Source organism: Lepisosteus platostomus, chromosome 18 (assembly GCF_059453375.1).
Source record: "Lepisosteus platostomus isolate fLepPlt1 chromosome 18, fLepPlt1.hap1, whole genome shotgun sequence".
Taxonomy (NCBI): domain Eukaryota; kingdom Metazoa; phylum Chordata; class Actinopteri; order Semionotiformes; family Lepisosteidae; genus Lepisosteus; species Lepisosteus platostomus.
Genome location: NC_142628.1, coordinates 5,048,308 through 5,067,559, shown reverse-complemented (window position 1 = coordinate 5,067,559; position 19,252 = coordinate 5,048,308). Strand labels below are relative to the sequence as shown.

General features: G+C 37.0%; 1 protein-coding gene across 3 annotated transcripts in view; it reads left to right on the top strand.

The window, feature by feature from the left end:
* abcc8 (ATP binding cassette subfamily C member 8) overlaps nucleotides 1–19,252 on the top strand; it is a 57,567-nt gene that overhangs the window by 14,934 nt on the left and 23,381 nt on the right. For 2 of the 3 annotated variants that reach the window (XM_088611062.1, XM_088611065.1), the window contains exons 7-20: nucleotides 342–530; nucleotides 2,892–3,056; nucleotides 4,022–4,177; nucleotides 5,751–5,885; nucleotides 6,664–6,826; nucleotides 7,195–7,235; nucleotides 8,196–8,341; nucleotides 10,961–11,069; nucleotides 11,524–11,637; nucleotides 13,448–13,523; nucleotides 14,055–14,160; nucleotides 17,117–17,152; nucleotides 18,781–18,819; nucleotides 19,056–19,154. In XM_088611062.1, coding sequence (XP_088467188.1) covers nucleotides 342–530; nucleotides 2,892–3,056; nucleotides 4,022–4,177; nucleotides 5,751–5,885; nucleotides 6,664–6,826; nucleotides 7,195–7,235; nucleotides 8,196–8,341; nucleotides 10,961–11,069; nucleotides 11,524–11,637; nucleotides 13,448–13,523; nucleotides 14,055–14,160; nucleotides 17,117–17,152; nucleotides 18,781–18,819; nucleotides 19,056–19,154 — 1,574 coding nt within the window. The remainder of the gene's footprint in view (nucleotides 1–341; nucleotides 531–2,891; nucleotides 3,057–4,021; nucleotides 4,178–5,750; nucleotides 5,886–6,663; nucleotides 6,827–7,194; nucleotides 7,236–8,195; nucleotides 8,342–10,960; nucleotides 11,070–11,523; nucleotides 11,638–13,447; nucleotides 13,524–14,054; nucleotides 14,161–17,116; nucleotides 17,153–18,780; nucleotides 18,820–19,055; nucleotides 19,155–19,252) is intronic. The other variant, XM_088611063.1, reaches the window with a different exon arrangement.

The following is a 19,252-nucleotide window of genomic DNA, read 5'->3' as shown; positions in this document are numbered from 1 at the left end:
CTGTGGCTTAGTGTTTTCACTTAATGCTTTCTTTATGGTGCGTCATCCCTGAAGAATAAAGGGCCCTTCATGTGTAAAAGGAATTTAGGGATGGCTATAAATATAAATAAATCTAAAACCTTGGAAGTGTTGCAGTCGTTGTGCTGCATTAAGAGATCCGTCCTTCTGATGCTGCAGAAACCTGCCCTCTCTGGGACTCTGACGTCACTGACAGCTGGGGGGTGGGGTGGGGGGGGTCGTGTTCGCATGCCGTTTGAAATGGATTCAGTCCTGTGTTGGAACAGACAGATAGTGGAAATAAATATCTGGGCTCAAAGCTCTGTTTTTTTTCCTTTTGTCAGAAAAAGGGCTCCTCATACCCGCAGGGGCCAAAGTCAATCTGGGGGGCCCTGCGCCACGCCTTTGGAAGGCCCCTCATTCTCAGCATCACATTCCGCTTCCTGGCAGACCTGCTGGGGTTTGCTGGGCCACTCTGCATCTCCGGAATCGTGCACCACATCAGCAAGGACAACAAGACCATCATCCCTCCAGTACGGCACATTTTTCCTTTTCCCGGCTTTACAGTTTCCTTCAACAGATCCCAAACTAACGCTGTCTTCCCACTGTTGTTTCACACATGACGCATTCGTTTGGGACACAATAACTGTACTGTTCAAGCTGTTCAGATTCATTCCTCATCATGTCTTAAGGAATATACTGTACAGTAGTAAAATAGGTCTTCAGTAGGTAAAGTTGTATTTACTTCTATAATTATCTAGATAATTAGGCTAAAATTTGAAAATGAAGCTTTTGCAATTAATGTGATACCAATTAAGAATGTTTGATTACTATTAAGTATAAGTACATACAGAATATTTATTTTTCTTCATGAGGATTCTTAAGTGATTAATATGTAATATAATTGCAAAAGTTGCAAATGAGATGCACTGAGTTTACTGTATCTGCCTTTATGAAAACCATGTTGTTTATGTTTCTTATGGCTAACAGTAATACAGTGTTCTAGAGTGCAAGCTAAGATTTTCTTTGTGTTTAATTTTCTAAACGGTCGATCTATTTTGTATGTGTTATACTAGCCAGCTGTTTAATTTATCTGAAAAGGGCAAAAATACTGTTTTCCTGAATGTACTGTAAGTATTAAAGATATTAGGGACTGCAGTTGGATGCTCTAACTGCTATACATCACATATCCTGCTTCAATTTAGAAGTGAAATATTTATCTAACTTGATTAATCATTAATATGAATGATGGCTTGTAGCCATGTAACTGATTCTAAAATTTCATCTATTTTTATCATGCATTGATCCTTAATGACTGCCATTGTCTGAATAGAATTGCTTTCCCATCTCAACAGCTCATATGACTAGTTAAATTCAAAGTCATTTTCAATGGGGTCAGGGGTGAGTTCCTCAAATTATTTTATGTTAGTAAACAAAATAATTTAACATAGTTAACAAACTACCATGAAAATAAGATCATTCTGTGAAATAAAATGGAATTTCAGGTTGTTGGACTCAGGATGTAAGAGATTGCTTACAAATGTAAGATCCACTTCACAGAACATTATGGAGAATGAGTGAACAAGAAATGAGACCAGACAGAAACAGACTGAAGGGAATGTGGCTGGACCTTAAAGGCAGGAGACATGATAGGGACTGATACATTTTTAATAGTTTTAGGGAAAGCTACGATCCGATAGCTCCTGGGACCAATGTGCATTCTAGCTTACAGAGGAACAAGAAGGTGTTTTTTTCATCGGTCTTCCTGACACCTGAACCATGTTCTGCACATTATCATGTCAGAAACTTGATAGATGGCCTCAAAACAGAGAGAACTTTATTCATGTAAACTATTTTCTCTAGAACGATACATTTTTTAAGTGTATGCTTAAACTCTCTAGTCTATTATTTAAAATACAGACTACACATAAGAAAACATATCAGTCTTCTTAGTTCTTAGTCAAAGGTGAAGATTTTAAACAGTAATTGCACCTTTGTGAAATTGGGTTTTTTGGAAACAAATCTGCAAAACTACAAATGAAGTCTCTCTTAATTCCTTCTAAGTTATTTTTCCAAAGGCATTAAATGGAGTCTGTGTAAGGGCTCATAGGTATGTTTAAGAAACAATTAGGTAATCCGCTTGACTAAAATTGCTTAATGAGCTGCAAATGGTCAAATAAACCAATATTTACCAAAGGCAGCTGTTTCAGAGATAATCAGCTGGTTCACAATCAGCACAAACGGTAAAGATTTTCATCCTATGCATTACACCCAAGATATTTCATTTAGCTTATTACCAGTCTGATCACTTATTCTGAGACTCAGTAACACTGTTCCTAGCACTGCTGCTCATTCAAAGTGCCATTAAATGTCCTGTCAGACAGTGGTCTGGGTTTGAGTCTCAGTCACTGTGAATCTGTAAAGATCTCATCTGCTGATAACTCACTTCTAACATCTTATACAAGTGTAAATTTCACTTTCGCTTCTAAGATACAAATCTCAGAAGTGTAATAAGTCTCTTTCTTTTGCCTCCTTAATGGCATTTATGTGGGTCACTACAAAAGCATTGCTGTGATTTCTGTCTTCTTGGTGCAGACACAGAATGATCCATGAATCTCGAGCACCATGCTACTGTACTGTACCTCGCACCTTCATTTGTACATGTGCAATGCTCTGATTTTTCCTTGCATGAGAATCAAACTTAAAGGATAAGTTTTTGCGAAAAATAACATTTATTCATGTACTAGCATTTTATAGGGAATCATACTACTATTGCACTTTAATAGTATTCTGTTAACAACACAGCACACCTATATTGCCGTTTTCAAGCTATAATTCTGCCTGGGCATGTTTGGGGTTTCCAGATTAATTCTTGTGTTCTGGCTGTGTTGTAGGTGAAACTTCTGGGAGCGTATTTCATTTCTTCCCAAGAGTTCCTGGCCAATGCCTATGTCCTGGCTGTTCTTCTGTTTTTTGCCCTTCTCCTCCAAAGGACATTTCTCCAGGCATCCTATTATGTGGCGATTGAAACAGGGATTAATCTGAGAGGAGCAATACAGGTAGCCAACCAGGAAATGCACTCCTGCAGCTCTCTTCACTGATAGAAGCCAATGTTTCTAAAGTCATGTTATTTCCTTGTACAAACAGTGTGAGTAAGCCTCCCAGCCCTTTCAAAAACAGAGGACAAATTTTTGCCGAAGCCTTAAGAAGTATTAGTGTCACTTTCTTTATTATGAGGGATAGGAGAAAAGCAAGAAAACTGATTCCAAAGTGAAAGATCAATGCACTGATCTCCTTCATTGTGAAAAAACATAGCTTATTCACAGCTGTTCTAGAAACTGATTTAATTCAAAGGTTATGTTTAGGAAGCCCCTGGCCAAGAGAATTATACCAGTACATAAACGGCCTTTTTTCAGTAACATATTTTAAAGACAAAGTTGGGTTTACTTTTGAAGCCTTTTAATTAAATTAGTTCATTGATATTTATACCATACTTTCTTGTTCTAATTTTTCATCTTATTTGGTCTGGTGCTTTGATGTTAACTTTACCTGCGCCTTTTAAGAGAATCCTAATGTAATGTTTATCTTGATCTTGATGCTCCCTAAATTGTAAATGGCAAAACACCAAACTGAATTTTTACTTTAAGGTCAAACTACACCTTACTGTATGTTTTAAGGTGTCTTATTCTTTGTTACAATATGTGCTCCCAAAAGTAAAGTTTTAATACTAAACTTACAATACATGTATAAATACAAATACAAAAATATTATTTTCTCCAGCTAAATCGGGATCACCAGATCATAGGGAAACATCAGATTACCAGATACTTCTGTTTTCGTAAAAATAAACCAACAGGTTTTAGTCTTAGTCATTTGTTATGAGTTTTCCTTCAAAAAAAATAAAAGCAGTGTTTTGTTGGTTGATTCTGATTTTTTTTCCACAAATACAGTATGCATTGTGGTTAACAGTTCTGTATTTTGCCTTGCTTGAATAATTACAATGTGTATCCGTTGTCTCCATTAGACAAAGATCTACAATAAAATCATGCGTCTTTGCACTTCAAACATGTCAATGGGAGAGATGACAGTGGGACAGATTTGTAACCTGGTTGCCATAGATACAAATCAGCTGATGTGGTTCTTCTTCCTCTGCCCTAACCTCTGGGCTATGCCATTTCAGGTAAGACAATCTCTCCATGCCTTTTTCAGATATGTTGTAGAATGTGCTCTAGTTGCTTGCGGCGCAGTTTTGAACTTGTATTAAGTTACTGTTCCTCCATTACTCAAGTTACTTATTTTCTAATTTAATTACTTAAGTCTGAAATAGATTTTTTTTACATGAATAGTCCTATTCTTTCAGCAACCTAAAAGATACATTTGCTGTTCCAAGAGAATTGCACAATTTTCATGTTGTTCTCATTCTACATGGCATATATATCTTAGAACAGTGTGCAATAAAATTGAACTAATTCAGAAATGCTGAATATGTCAAAGAGACATGAGTCTCGTTGTACCCTCTCCATTGCTGTGACACCCCCACAGATGTTCACAGCACTTTCTCCCTCTGGTTGCAGACCACTGTTTCTCAAATTAGCTGATGTCCTCACATCTACTGTGCTCAGAGAGAAGACATGTTTCCTCACCTTGCTAGCAAACAACAGAATGCTACCTTAATAATGCATTAAGGGCACATACTATATGTAGACTTTACCATTTTCTACTACAATATTTGTCTAAGGTGCTACACTGAGAAAGGGCAAGAAAATTGAAACTTTTGGGAAACAGAAGAGACATTTTCCTTCAGCTTAATGTGCAATTCCTGTATTGATATTGCGATTATTATTAGTTCAGAGATAAAACAATTTAAAAACTGCACGTATAATGTATCTGATTCTGCTGAGTCAGCTCCTATAAGGCGAAAAGGTGGCATTAGACCACTCAGTGGTTTAGATTAAAAGTAGATTACTACAGTAGGCTTGAGTTCATGAGATTCTCTTCATGAGAAAAGACTGCTATATACTGTACAGTAGGTCATTGCTGGAGTGCTGCTGCAGAATGAATTACTGCTGGCACTCAGGTCAGCACTCTGGGTCCCTATTTCTTGTGCAGCAAAGAGGTACTAAATCCACAATGCAAGCAATGATCATATATAAGTCGTCTACATGTATGACTTAGAAAATAATTAGGGAAAATAATGAAAAATCAAGTAATAGACTAATCAAGCAACATCAATGAAAGACATCAAAGGTTTGGCACTTGGAAACCTGTCTAGAGCTGACAGACAGTACAGGGGATTGTTGATTAAGATATGAACAGCCTAGAGGTTGTATTTAATAGGAAAAACAGGCAAAAAGGATTTTGAAGTCTCCTGGAGAAAAGCCATTGCCATCACAATCTGGAAGGTATCTATCCAGATTAAGATGTTTTACAAATAGGGTTAAGATAAAAAAATTAAACATTAGTTACTTTTATACTTGTGAACCTGAAGAAGTGCAATTTTCATCATGCAATGTTAGTTGTTATCTGCAGAAAAAGTAATTAACCCAGAACATTTAAGCAAAAAAAAAACTAAATCATTCTTATTTCATTTCTTTCTCTAGCTCAGGGATAGATAAAAAATCTGATTCAGACAAGTTGCATGTTTAATAAGCAGTGCATCTCAGCTTGGGAGTTGAGTGATTGGGTGGTTTCATTTTGCAGAGCATTGTGAATTCCGTGGTTGATTGATTAAATAGAAAATGATATTGTTGCAGATTATTGTCGGAGTGATTCTGCTCTACTACCTCCTGGGAATAAGTGCCTTGATTGGAGCCACAGTGATCGCAGTCCTGGCACCAGTACAGTACTTTGTGGCCACCAGACTGTCCCAAGCACAGAAAAGCACTTTAGTGAGTACATGACAATTTTACAATGTTTACAAGACAATGTAAACATGCAAACACTCTGCTGTAAATTCCTACTTTTCCTGGCACTTATAAAGTGATAGGACATACAGTACTGTTAAATATCTTATAAAGTAAAAAAGTCAGATTTCAGTTGTGGATTATACAGAAATGCATGATGGTCCAGGGTTTCTTTGTTAAAATTTACAGTATCGCTGCAGTTAAAACCCTTTTTACATATTTACTTAAAGTGTTTTAAATATAAATGAAATAATAGAGGATAAGAATAATACTGTATGAAGATGTTTTTTCCTCATTAGCAAGAATGCTGCTCGTTTTAGTTAGTTCTGAGATGTGTTTCTTAACATTTATTTTCAGCAAAAATTGTATTTGATGTGGAAATTGGTGTGAAAACACAATCATACATACTGTAAATTGATTGGTTTAAAATGATGATGGATGATGGTGCTAAATAGTATTAAATCCACAGCTATTTGAAAAGCAGTGCACCTCAGAACTGTGACGCAACAGACTCACAATTCCTTAGAGATTTTCTAGAAGTCACTGCAGTGAAAGTATTTTTTTTCCTATAGAAACAATTATTTTGGCTCACCTTATGTTTTTTGTTATCAACACAATAATTTATGGAATGGAAGCACAGCCTGCAGCATGTACAGTTGGCTTTTGCCTCCATTGTGGAACCATGTCAGCTGTTTGGGGATGGTCCCTCAAAGCACCTCACTCGCCCATCTGACCTACTGGCCCCCCACTCTGCTGTCAACAGGAGTATTCCAGTGAACGGCTGAAAAAGACCAATGAGCTTCTGAGAGGGATCAAGCTCCTGAAGCTGTACGCCTGGGAGCACATTTTCCATGACAGTGTGGAAGAGACGCGACAGAAAGAGCTGACCAGTCTCAAAGCCTTTGCTCTTTACACTTCCATCTCCAGTGAGTACTTGCTGGGTTTGATGTTACATTGCACTGCCCGAGCCCCTAAACACGTACAGTATGTGTGTAGAGTCAGTTTTGGAAAAAAAAATTAACACCGGGCCTGTTCCTTAAATCTACTACTTTATGGTATGAGCAAAAAAAATCAGTAGTTCTTAGAAAATGAATTTCTTAGTAATTTCTTAAAGTTAAAGTTACAGCTTGTGTTTATAACTGTAAAAAAAACTAGCTTCTCTATTTGTTTATTCTTTTAACTGAAAACAGTTACAGTATGTGAACATACAGAATACAGTACTAATATGTCTACCATTAAGGTTATTATTGTCCATCAAAACTGTTATAGTAAACACTCTTTATGTGCTTTCCAGTTTTCATGAATGCAGCAATACCAATCGCAGCAGTACTTACTGTAAGTAAAATTGTATTTATACTCGAGATTAAGGTATAATTTAAAATATCTTCTATCAGAGCATAAACATGGTGAGCATGATTTCATTTTAAGTGCTGTATGACTGCAATGTTAATGTGGTGTTCCTCACAATTTAGCACAAATGTGATTTCTTACTTTCTAGACCTTTTTGATATGTTGAAGTCACATTAACAATCATATGTTTCTATTTTACATTTAATGGGCATCTTAATAACAAGAAAACAAAGGGTTAGTAACAAGAAAGGCATCTGTGCATCTTGCTCATGAAGTTAGTAGTAGCTCATTGTTCCAGGAATTTCTTCAAGTTGTTCATTGAAAGACTAGACTACACTCTAGTAAGTGCTTTAATGCTCTTTAACTGAATCTGTTGTGGGAAATCATTAAAGTTCAAATTACCTGCTTTGTAATAAGCTGACCGCTGCTCACAAGCCCTTAATATGCCTTTGTGTTATCCACTTTATTCTCTGTCCTTCGATTCTGTGTTATGTTCATATTAGTTAATGTAACATTCATGTATTTCATGTACATGTACCGTAGAAGTATCGTTTTTTTTTTTCATTTAGGTGAGTTTAAAAATGATCCTCTTTTCAGAGCAGAATCCTCTGCTCCCTCACTATTTCACTTCCTCTCCCCCCATAGTCACATTTCTCTTCTTCGTGGTGTACTGTGCCCTTTACTTCTATTGATTTATCTGCCCTCAAATGTTTCGGTTAACAAATAATTGCAATGTGACACCTATCCTCTTCCTCAGAATAGCCCACTATAGATTTCTGTTTTCTGTGCATGGCCATGTAATCTCCCCATGCCAGCCTGGGTCTGGATAGCTGAGGGAAAAAACAAGAGGCAAAGGAGGTATTGTCTTCGTTGGTGCCTTGTACAGTGTAGGAGAACGGTGATGAGAAACCCCTTGTGTGTGTTTGTTTTTGCTGCTCTTTGAAGACCTTTGTGGTTCACGTGCACCTGTCTGAGGATGCTGACCTGTCTCCTGCTGTGGCCTTTGCTTCCCTCTCCCTCTTCCACATCCTGGTGACCCCGCTCTTCCTTCTCTCCAGTGTGGTGCGCTCTACTGTCAAAGCTCTCGTCAGGTGAGAAGCTAGAACGTTGTCTGGTAAAACTAGGGCTTTCCAAGCCCAGGGCCAAAGGACAAGATGGTCTAGGACGATAAGTTTCCTTAAATCACCAAGAACATTAAACCTTAGAAACAGAGCTACAGTATATTAGATAAGGTAAAGTGTTGTCCACCTGCATAGTTTTGATGGTGCACCCCACTGAAAGAGCCTCATACTGCAGACCCTGCTGCCCTTTGGTACTGTAGCTCTTCCCTAAACTGTTTCCCTCCAAATTAGTTTGTGCCCTCTCCCCCAACAAGCACAAATGTATACAATCTGCACAAGACACGGTAGATTATTTGAAAGACCAGGTATTATATTTACAAAACCCTCCCCTCCTTAAGAAGAGCTAAAAGAAAGTCATGGATGTGAATTTGGAAAGTGTTTGTGCTGATCAAATACCTGAATGCTAATCATTCAATACTGTAGCATTCAGGTATTTGTATTTGATCTAAACATACACCTTATTTTTTTAACAAAGAGTAAGATGAATGCCTGGTTAAAAGTGTATCTACTGCAATAACAACGTTTTTTGTCTTACGTCAAATTATGATTCTCTTTCTACAGTGCAGCTCAAATACTGCATTATTGTATTTAACAAAAAAGACTTTGTGCCTTTATTGAAGTTACAATCTTGTATTCTGTACCAACACAGTGCAATGTGATCTCCCTCACTGTGAGCTGATGAAAAATAGATGTGTCAAGACCATGAGGTGATATTCAGTCTCATCTCCGCAGGATAGTTCTTTTGTGATATTGAAAATTGCTCACTAGGAATTTCATTTAAATCCTGTTTTTAACTTGCATAATAAACAGGCTTTACAGTAGCTGTACAACCTGTAAAATACGAACTGGCATTTTAACCTCTCACTGTGTCTTTAGAAATGAACTAACAATGAATGGGGCAAAGAGACTGGCTTGGAAATGTGTCACTTTGTCATGAATTATTTAAAGCAGAGGAACACTAGAGAAATGTGCTTGGGTTAAGCTCACAGGAGTCTAGGTTTTGCAATCAATTATGGTCTGCATTTATTTCAGGAAGGTCAATATCAACATGATGAGGAAAAACACATGATTTGAATTAAATGTCTGAAGTAAATTGCATGTGTATCTAGCAAGAAGGGAGTGCAAAACATCCAGTTTAATAAAATTAAAGGCTGAAAATAGCTGTAATACAGGATGACAGAGCACAAATCAATTTTAATAAGCATTAATGGCTCTTATGTTTTATTTTCCTGAACATGACCATTGATTCAGTAAAGGCAACCTCTTGCTGTTAAGTAATAGACCATAATTAATAGCTCTTTACTGCATGGAAGGTGGGAAGGTTAAAACTATTTAAATAAAGTCTCAGGATTTATGGAAACATAATTTCACTGTTGGTGGTTAAATTTGCTGTTTTGTCAGGGATGATTTAGTTACATCTTGCCTGACTCTTCTAGTTAATAAGCCTTCCCTAGTAGCCATATTAAGTATTTTTTCTTGCTTTTAAATATATATTTATATTTTTAAATGTGGACCTTTTTCTACTTATAGTATATAAATTGTTTTTTTCATCCACATTTTTAACTACAATATTTAAACTACAATATTTATTCTATGTTTAAATCTAGAAAAACCTTAAAATAAAACTAAGAAAAATCATAACTGTTTGATGAATTATTAAAAAGCATTATTATAAAATCTTTATATTAAGAATACTATTATGATATTATGCCATTTGATTCATTTGAAATTTCCTTTATTTTAATGTATTCTAGATATAAAAATAGAAGTGTTAACTTGTAAACATCCCTGAAAATTTGAATCTGCAGGTCTGCAGTGGTTAACTAAACATGCTGAAGCCTAGATTTATCTGAGACAGTTGTCAGTGGATAGTCTGCATGCTTTTCATCTGAAGAGCAGTTGTCCATGACAGCAAATGCGCTCTGCATATGCTGATGATATGACAGCAGCTGCTATCGTGGGATGGATGACTAATGGGTGTCACGTTCCTCCTGCTGTATTGCACAGTAAGAAGTTGAAAGGCACTTGGTTCTGGAATAATTGGCTAATAATTACAGATTTTATGCATTTATTCATAGGTTGAAAAATGATTGCCGTCCAAGTGGTGATCTTTGTCATGCACTAATAAAATAACATTTTAAAATGTGACTTTAACTCTAACCAATTGCAAGCCAGCAATGTTATATTCAGTGGAGCACCTGTTAAAATCACACCAGTTCTCTTTTTAGTAATTAAAATAGGTTATGGAGAAATAGTCATATCAATAATAGTTTTTGAAAATGTTGCAATAATTTTAGTCTGACATCTTCCATCCTACTATTAAACATCTATTAAAAATGGCATACTGGCAGAGCTTTTTAGAAAATCTAGATACATGTATAAATGAAATTTCACAAATGTTTTTATGCATCATCTAAAAAGTCTTCCTCCTGGTATGCAGAATATAGTGTGACAGGAGGAAAATGGCATTGGAAACAAATAAAAAGAGTAGATTTACAGGACATTAAGGTGTCATTGTTTCTTTTGTTAAAAGGCTCTTAAAATATACTGTATAGTGGCTTCAAGTCCGTGTGTTTTCCCTTCACCTAGTGTGCAGAAACTCAGCGAGTTCTTCTCCAGTGAAGAAATTGGGGAGGAGCATGACCTCAAGGCGACAGTTCCGCAGAGCTCTGGCAATCACAACAAATACCAGGCTGTGGTGAGTAGCAGCGAACACTGGGAAGCCGTGACTTCCCAAGAGGGCTGCCTGCCATCCCCTCACACGCCTCTCCTGCCATGATGCGCCGTAACGCGCCGTGACAGCCACACTCTTTTCACAGAGCTGACTTCCAGTCAGCAGGAGGGTTCTCTTATGGCTAAGCCAAGTTTACCCTGAGCCCCAGTGTCCGTATGAGTGCATTAATGCTTCTGTTAAAAAAATAAATAAGGGACAATCTCCCATCAAATTGTAACACACTTTCCAAAAAATAAATAAAACATGTCTTTATTGAAAAACTATACTGTAGAGGAGACTTCAAGCTTTAAAAAAAGACAGTACTGTATATGAATCTACAAATGATTACACTTTGCTTTCTTCCATTTATAGATCAGTTTTTTCATGTTAGCATTTGATGCTCTTTCGAAACACCTTCATTTCTCATGTCTGGCAAAAGCCACTAAAGGTTGTGAACCGCAAACGGCCGGCCAGGGATGAGTGGAACAGCTTCAGCTCCCAGAGGGATAGAGACACCCCCACCACTGACGAGCAAGAGGACGTCTACATCAAGGTGAGAAGACAGTCAGCTCGGTTCGGCGGGGGACTGAGACTTTCCACAGCAATCTTGAACAGAATCATGTCCAAATGGTTCCTGCTAGATTTTAATGTCAAAATTATTAATAGCAATAAAGTAGAAAAGTTATCCTTCACCATTGTAGCCAAAATATGTACAGTATATACTAGTTGTTTTACTTTTATTTTTGCTTAACATTTTTGCAGATTCAACGCATGGATTTAATTATTTTTAAAGGAAACAAAAAATGAGATGCTTTCCATTCCTCACTGTAGGAAAACCAAAACCTTAGTGTGGTTGTGGCTGCTTAGCTATATGTAACTAAACTCCACAAAAAAGAATTTGTTTGTGATTGTAGGGTCATGCACAACAGATCAACAAAGTTCCTCCAGTTTCAGCAAAATGTATTGAAAGTATTTTCCAGAGTACAAAAATGGAAGCTGATTAAGGGCTTGTTTGTTTCCTTAATCTAGATAAGCCTACAGGATTTGTGTTCCAACAGAATAAGACTTGATCATAATAGTCTGAGGTTAATTTTTAGTGTCCCTCCATAGCAGCTCCAACAAAACTGAGGTCTTAGTGTACAGTACTTGTTATCACTAATGCTGACCTCTGGTCTGCTATGTGGAGTAGATGGACAGCAGCCAATAACAAAATGAGCCAAACTCATTTAAAATGATCTGGCAGGTGATAAAGATCATGGTGGTCATTCATCCAATGTGCAGTCCTCTCTGCCCAAATACAGTTTTATGATGAAGCATGGTAGTTTGTTATGATTATTTGTGGCTCTTACTTTAACTATTCATTTTCCTCATTTGAGAAATTAGTATAACATATCATTTTAAAAGGTAGACTATTTTCAGAAGTACAGCAAATGCATTGAAAATGCATGAGACAGTGATCTATCAGATGTCTTTGTGACTCCAAAAGTGTTACTTTTATTTGAAGTGTAGAGAGGTTTCACATGACACGTGGATTCTGACAAGGTGTCTGAGCACAGCCAGTGCTACTTTAACAGCTGAAGAGGGTGGGGTGGAGGGAGGCAGGAGTAATATGATATCACTTCTGTGCTATTTATAAACAAGGAAATTACAAAAATACAGTATCTGAGAAGCATATCTCAAATATCTCAGGAAAATCTCAGCATGTATTGTGTATAAGTATTAAATAGTGAGTATTTTCATTTTGTATTTTTCAGTAAAGATAAATCTGCAAGGTTCTTATTTTGTCATAAGAAAAACTTAAACATTACAACTTTTTAGGTGGGTTCCTAATTTAGAGGCATTCAGTCTTAATCCCACAGATGGTACAGTGGCTCCACATCATTGGCTCCTCAGACAACCACATACTGTACACCAAATGTTTGAACCTGCCACCAAAAAGATAATCAATTCTTTTGAAGAATTGATAGCAGATTTTGTGATGTTTCATCCAGTAAATATTATTTCTGTGAGAAAATATTATTTCAATAATACAGTTATTTTGTCTTGTACTTGTGTTGAAACTATCCTAATGTCCCACAGAAAATATTCATGTATCAGTATACCCATTGATATTGTGTGTGGAATCTTTGAGCTGTAATGTAGAACTGAGAATTAAGTATTTCACTAGAAGGTTTTGAATATAATAGCTTAAACATTTCCTGAAATTGATCTACCCAGGAAATAGCTATTCTTAAAAACAGATTGTTACTGTAGGTCCTCCTGCTTGGAATCATGCACACGTTTGAGGTTACCTTTATCACTTCACACTTAAAGTGACATTAATGCATTGTGTTTTAAAGTGTGTCTTCATCTCATTTCAACAGATAACAAATGGATACTTCACCTGGATGCCAGATGGATCACCCACATTGTCCAACATAGACATAAAGATCCCCTATGGTAAACATGCATGAGATTGTAAAGTTCTAATTATGGCATTTTTTGTTTACAGACTAATCACAGCCGTCAGCATGATTAACTGTTGTACAGGGCTGGTTTTAGTCAATTGTAAATGCGTTACCATGATACCAATTCATCCTAATGCAATATATTCTCTAAAACAGAATTAACCATATAATAGGAGACACAGATATTGCCGCCATGAAATACAGAATAAAAGATCAGATCTTAATATTTACAGTCTTTTCTTTTTGTGTTTAAAGATTGGGTCTCACTGTAATCCCATTACCAACCTCCTTTACTCTCCACCCTCGTTCTAGAGAACCTCATGCACTGTGTTTTGCTCAAGACAAACTGAATCCATCACATGCTGGATTAAGCCATTAATCCCTCAAGATTAGATTAATACCCAATGACTAGTCACCCTATAAGGGGAAATTGTTCTACCTTTAACACATTAAAACTTCTATTCTTAATTATGACAAGAATCAAAGCCGACAGTGAACTTACTGTTATGTGTTTATTCTCTAGGTCAATTGACAATGATTGTGGGACAGGTGGGCTGTGGGAAATCCTCACTGCTTCTTGCTGCACTTGGAGAAATGCAGAAGATTTCAGGGATTGTTTACTGGAACAGGTGTGGGGCAGTATTTCTTCTGACTTTAGCTAGTCTCTAAACTCTGTATGCCAAAGTTTATACTGTACATAGACTAGACTTCAGTAAACCACCACCACATGTGGAAATAACACCTGTTTAATTTGGAATTACACACAACACTGGCAAAATGTGGGGTTAATAATTTTGCATATGAGATCCACAGACCTGATTTGTGGAACTGCAGCTTGTTTCTGTCTCAGAGTCTGTCTGAGCCACCACAGGAAAGAGGTTTTACTGGGTGGTTTTGCAAGGATTGGCTAAGGAAAGGCCACATGGAAACAGGGATCTTATTTCCACTGATTGACAAGAAGGTGATGCATGCCTTGGGGAACCATTTAATTGTATACAGTTTTGTGGGCATGTCTAGAATTTTTTTTTCTGCTTTAGTCTAAGCATTCCTTATGTTCAGGGGAACATTCCTGAGTGGACTGTGCAGGCTGTCCCCGGGAGGCTTCCGTAGAAAGTGGCCATTTTGGCTCATCTGGGAAACTGAGCCAAAATGGTGACTGAAGCTCAGTAATTCAGTACTGTTTTAGGAAGGGATAATTACTGTATTCCCAGTTGCTACGGTATATAAACCCTGTGGAATAGTCTTTTTTTGGGGGGCAAAGACTAGTAAAGAGAGACCGAGAAAAAGGTATGTGACCTAAAAAGTTAGTAAACCGAATTTAAGTAATTTGCTATGACCTTCTAGGATTTGGAATTAGTTTCGCCTCATTTCTAGGTTGGGAATAAAAGTGTAGTATGGACACTGGTAAGGCGTTAGGTTTTTTGTTTTGGCTGTTCTGATTAGTACTAAAATAATTCATATTCTTGTTGGGAATTAAACAAGCTGTGGATCCATACTGTAAAAAGACTCTTTATTAAAGGGCCTTCTGACAGTTAATTATTTTTTTACCGTCTCAACATTTATACACTCTAAGAAGCATTTTAGAATTGAAATGTTAAAAGCAAGTTTTTTGTCAAGCTAGATGCTTAAATCTATGTAGTGTGTTAATATTGGTGAAACAAACTATATAGGAGAAATATTAGCTTCTGCACCTAAAACCAAGTAATGCTGAGTTTGGTCATCCTGAAGTAAATATTTAAATTGTCATGAATAGCAAATGATTTCCACTGTACTGTGTGCCAAAAAATATGTTTTCAGAGTCTTCTACACCAGTTACCCAGAGTAAGTTAGAGCTTCAGTAGCAAAGATGTATCAGTGGTGGTGTAGTGTAGCTGACTGAGCAGGAATATAAATTAAGAGAAAGAGAAAACATTTTCCATTCTGGGGGATTTACCAGCAGCTCCTCAAAATATGAATTTGCTAAATAAAGCTTGAGCCATTGCCTTGTAATGCCTTTGCCTTCAAACCTATTATGAAAAGCAAAATATATTAGAATTGATTAGCAAATTCTCAACGTCATCAATTTTGTTTTCAGGAAACACACTGAAAAAGCACCTTCTGGCTTAGCCTTTGTCGGGTGAAGTTCATAGTGATATCTGAGAGCGTGGAGGCAGCAGTCAGTAGGCTTAGACAAAGTAGTGAATATAGTGTGAGAGGACATGCTTCCAGGTTTCATGGTTGGGTTGGCTTGTTTCTTGCCAGCTAAGGAGAAAATAGTTCCTGTGTGTCATTTCTCTGATTTGTTGGTCCCACAGGCTCAGATCATGGAAATATATTGGAAATATATAATAAAATGTGTATATATACAGTATATAAAAGGCTCACACTTGTGCAGGATGTGGACAAGCATCAGCATGCTGGAAACTGCAGACATACAGGTGCTCTTGCAGGAAAGGAAGGATATGAGGCCCCCCAAATGCTGTCTGTGAAAAACGTCATTCACCAAAGTTGTTCTGTAGTTGTTGGAGATGCCTGCCCAATTTGACAATCTGGATGATGTTTTTCATTTCTGCTGTGCCCTTTCTTAGCTTTTAGCCCGGCTAACAGAACCAGGGTTCAGAGACCAATCTTACATTAAATGAACTCAATAGACAAAAATATTGTATTTATTCTTGTTGTGAAAGTTACCCACCGTTCTCGGTCCATTCCACTGAATGCCATAACTTGTTTAAAAAGAAACATCCATCCCCGTACCAATAGTCCAGATTTTGTCACCCGCATAGTAATTCAGTGGGCAGCTTGCTCTTTCGTCTGGCTGCCTTGAATTTATTTTGTACTGTAAAATAAATGTGCCAGTGCCCGATATATGTCAGATATCACCTTCCTGGAGTGCTCCATTGCAGCTGCAAAGAGCAATAGACATCAATCTTTGCTGATTAGCTTCCCATCTGCTGCTGCTATTCTAATCACCTTCTCTCAGTAACCTTTACCTTTTAGATTTTATTTTTCACAATTTTAACTTCTTACAGTTTATGTGCAAAAATACGTATCTCATGAAATACTGTCACCTTTCTCAAAAATCACTTGTCATAATTTTGTCCTCTGGTGTTTAATTATGTTTTCCTTTCTGATAATTGAGCAAAAAAATGCTAAGTTTGTCCTTTCTTGAATAGCTTTGAAATCAAAGGTTCCTCATATAGTTATTCCATATTATCTCCTAAACCTATTTGACGTGTTTTGTTTCTCTTCTGTCACACATGTTCAAATTTGGTAGTTTTGATATTTGTTTCAAATCGATGATTCTCTAAAGCACACTTTTCCAATGTCTTCTTTCTTTTTTCTGGGCTGTTAACTTGACGTGAAGATCATATTTTCAGTTCTATAATTTTTTTGTGTGTGTTACATTTTTTTTTTATCCTGCACTTCAATAAGAGTGCCCTGTTTAAAATGAAAATTTAAATTCAATATTTTCCAAATCATATTTGTTAAGTATATAATATTAAGTATTAAGTTATTTATTAGAACTTTTCCCTGAAGCAATTCCTGGTCGTCAAACTCCTCTTAAACTATTGAAAATAATTTTTCATGTTTGGCATCTTGTCCTAGCAGTCTTTCCAGTCATGATTCAGAGGGGGATGAAAGGTAAGGATCTTATACTTGCATTTGATACAAATTCATCGAATACAGTATTTAGAGCTTGATTAGCTTACATTTCTTCATTCATACAACACATTCTGTAGTATTTGTTCTTCACAAGTTACAGATGGTGTCTTACAAAGATGGGCTGAGTGAGGGTGATGGTTGTACATTATTGATTTTTCTATGTTCATGTTTTGTATCTTAGACATGTTAAACCTATAAACTCAAATCACTTTCATGAACATTTACTGTAGTTCCAACATGTTGTCCCCTACATGTTACACCAGGCTGTGCTGTGAAGCCCGCCTTGCAAATCAGGAGTTCTGAAAATATGCAATTCTATTCAGTCAATTGAACCAGAATCCCACTGCTTAATTTCCATCACATATGTAAAAGGAATTTCATGCACATTGAGCAACGTCACATCATGTAGAAAAAGTGCCGTTGACTTTGCTGAACAAGTGTTCTGTTTGTTTACTGTATATACTGTACAGCATGTAGGCAATTACAGTATATTAGTTTTTATAATCAGTTGGAAGAATGTTTATACTGCAGAATTAAAATAAAATAAAAATAATTGTCCTGAAGCACAGGTATGTAATGTGCGTCAGTGGGGGGGGGGGACAAAGATATAGCACTTGTTTTAAAACTATTTGTTTGGGGGCAGCTGACTTGATAGCTTGTGCTTATTTATGTCGAGGACAGTAGAGATCAGGGACGGCTCAGGATGATAAACCCAGGCTCTCGGCAGCTCTGCAGTGAGAGGGAACAGCAGGAGGGCCCAGAGCATGCTGCCTCTTGGCTCATGACAGTGAACGTGCCTTGAAACTTCAGGGACCTGATGTTTTTCTCAAAGTCAAATGAGAACCAAGAGCAGAGACAGAGAGGCTGTTACTGTACTTCTGGCAGCTACCCAGCTTTTAGACAATAGAGGACGAGCCTCTTTGTACTCAATCATGAGGAGCCCTCTTGCTTGAAACACTTCCCCTTATCAGGGTTTGGGCTTGGCATGACAGCATTTGTTGGAAATTTAATTGGGGCTGACAAGCTACACAGCTTCAATAAGGAACTTCTTGTGTGATAAATGCTGTTTGAACACCTTTTTATTACTGTTTGCATCTGGACATTCTCTCAAAAAAACGGTCATCAAGTCTAATTCTCAAATTACCTTCGATTCAAAAGCATTTACCCTAGCAAATATCCTACCTGTCTGTATGCAAGGCTGTCTGTATAGAATGAATGGAGTTCGAAAGGAACGCTCAGGTGAATGTCAGGGGCTAAGGTTTGTCTGTTACCAGCTCACTGACATGTCGAAACCACATTTTCTTTTTAGTTTTCTGTACCTCCTTAAATAGATCAAATTGTTTCTCCCCTTAATGTCCTTCAGCCCTGACGTTTATGAATTATTTTATATTTAGATGACAATATGAAAAACAGGATGACAAATTGAAAAGAGAAAGTATTTGCTTTGTCTAAATCATTGCTAAATAAGTAGAGCAAAATTTAATTCATTTCAGTCTCTAGGATTTTTTAGCCCTCAGATGTCACAGATGTGCTGTCATTTCTAACCATGCAGTTACACTTTCACAGTGTTTCCACCATGTGCCCTGATCTCATTTGTGTCTTTTCAGCACTACAGAGAGAGACACAGCTGGAGAGGCAGACGAAAGGTATGTCAAGCAAGAACAGCTCCTTACAACTGCGTACTCACTGATGGGTATAGAAATGAAAAGATCTGATTAATAGTATTAATGATGATGTCAAGAAAATTAATAAAAAAGAAAACTACAGAGGCACTGCAGTATAACAAAGGCAAAAAGGAGCATATACATAAACAGCACTTTTCCATTCCAGGTGGGGTCTGTTAGAATTGTATTTCAGATCTTTTACTGTTCTGCTCTGACAGGAAAAGAGGTTCTGTAGCCTATGCCTCCCAGAAGCCTTGGCTTTTAAATGCTGCTGTGGTAGAAAACATCATCTTTGAGATGCCCTTCAACAAACAGAGGTAACGTGCAGAGCTTTTCTGTTTGCTGTCATGGAATATACTGCACAATATTTTAAGAATGTTTTACTGCGTTTTTCCCCAGTAAAGTAGTGTTGAAG